The 1,535-nt window shown below is 25.9% G+C and overlaps 1 protein-coding gene across 1 annotated transcript; it reads left to right on the top strand.

Moving 5' to 3' along the window:
• Nucleotides 1–290: 290 nt before the first annotated feature.
• Nucleotides 291–1,175, top strand: EDI_122800 (uncharacterized protein; the record flags this gene model as incomplete). The annotated part of the gene is made up of 1 exon (XM_001734784.1): nucleotides 291–1,175. One exon carries the CDS (start codon nucleotides 291–293, stop codon nucleotides 1,173–1,175), a length of 885 nt encoding a protein of 294 aa, XP_001734836.1.
• Between the last annotated feature and the right edge of the window lie 360 nt (nucleotides 1,176–1,535).

Here is a 1,535-nt window from a genome sequence, read left to right as displayed (position 1 = left end):
CAACACTAAAGTCAATTAACATTCCAACTAGTGTTAGTGAAATAGGGAACACGTGTTTTAGTAGTTGTTCATCATTATCATCAATTAACATTCCAACTAGTGTCAGTGAAATACCAAATTATTGTTTTTGTTGGTGTACATCATTAACATCAATTAATTTACTACTATCAGTTAGTGTTATAGGGTATGAATGTTTTTATGAATGTAAGTCATTAACGTCAATTAATATACCATCATCAGTTAGTAAAATAGAATATAATTGTTTTTATAGATGTTCATCATTAAACAATATGGATATAGATGACTTGAAATTCATAAGTAAAGAAAGAATATTTATGAATGAACCAGTGTTAATTAGTTTTGAAATACCAAATAATCTAAACGAAATCAATAGAAAGCTCATTGAAAAGAAAGATATTAACGAATTTACTCTTCCAACTACAATTACTAAATTAGGAGATAGTTGTTTTAAAGAATGTTCATCATTGACAACAATAAATATACCAACACCAATTAGTGAAATAGGGTATCATTGTTTTAAAGAATGTTCATCATTAACATCTATTAATTTACCACTAACAATTACTAAATTAGGAGAATGGTGTTTTGATGGATGTACATCATTAATATCAATTAGTATTCCATCAACAACCAGTAAAATAGGAGAAGGTTGTTTTAATTTGTGTTATTCATTAACATCAATTGACATACCATCATCTGTTAGTGAAATAGGAAATTACTGTTTTAGTAAGTGTAGATCATTGAAATCAGTTAATCTGCCACCAACAATTAGTGAAATAGGGTATGAATGTTTTAAAGAATGTTCATCATTGACATCAGTTGATATTCCAACATCTGTTAGTGAAATAAGAGACAGTTGCTTTAGAGAATGTAAATCATTAAAATCAATTAATATTCCAACAACAGTTAGTAAAATCGGAAATTGGTGTTTTTATGGATGTAAATCATTAACATCTGTTACTATTCCATCATCAGTTAGTAAAATCGGAAATTGGTGTTTTTATGGATGTTCATCATTAAAAGAAGTTGATATACCTTCATCAATTAGTAAGTTAGGAAATAACTGTTTTGATGGATGTTCAGAAGGGTTAAAAAAGAATGAAGTTTTAAGAAATATATATTTTAAGAATGAAGGGTCTTGTGTCATTGTTTAATTAAACAAGTTATTTCAATGAATTTATTGGGTTGTGATAAGAATAAATGTAAAAAGAAATATAAATTTAATAAAGAAATGGAAGATGATAGTAACAAACAAATTGGAATTGAATGATATACAAAGAATTAGTATTATGAAAAGTTATGATAAAAATGGTTAAAGAAATTTAACTAAAGCCAAATGAAAATAATCATGAAGTAATGAAGTAAATTTACAATTCAATAAGATTGATATGGATTGTTTCATTATCACATATAACAAGTAATTATGAAAAGAATACACTTCATTGAAGAGAAGAAATTCATAAAGATTTGATGGTATTTGTTTTTCATCACAAAAGGAACAAATAACTTTATGT

The sequence above is a fragment of the Entamoeba dispar genome, genomic scaffold, assembly GCF_000209125.1.
Source record: "Entamoeba dispar SAW760 scf_1105229458599 genomic scaffold, whole genome shotgun sequence".
Classification (NCBI taxonomy): domain Eukaryota; phylum Evosea; order Mastigamoebida; family Endamoebidae; genus Entamoeba; species Entamoeba dispar.
This window is presented reverse-complemented; position numbering and strand designations above follow the sequence as displayed.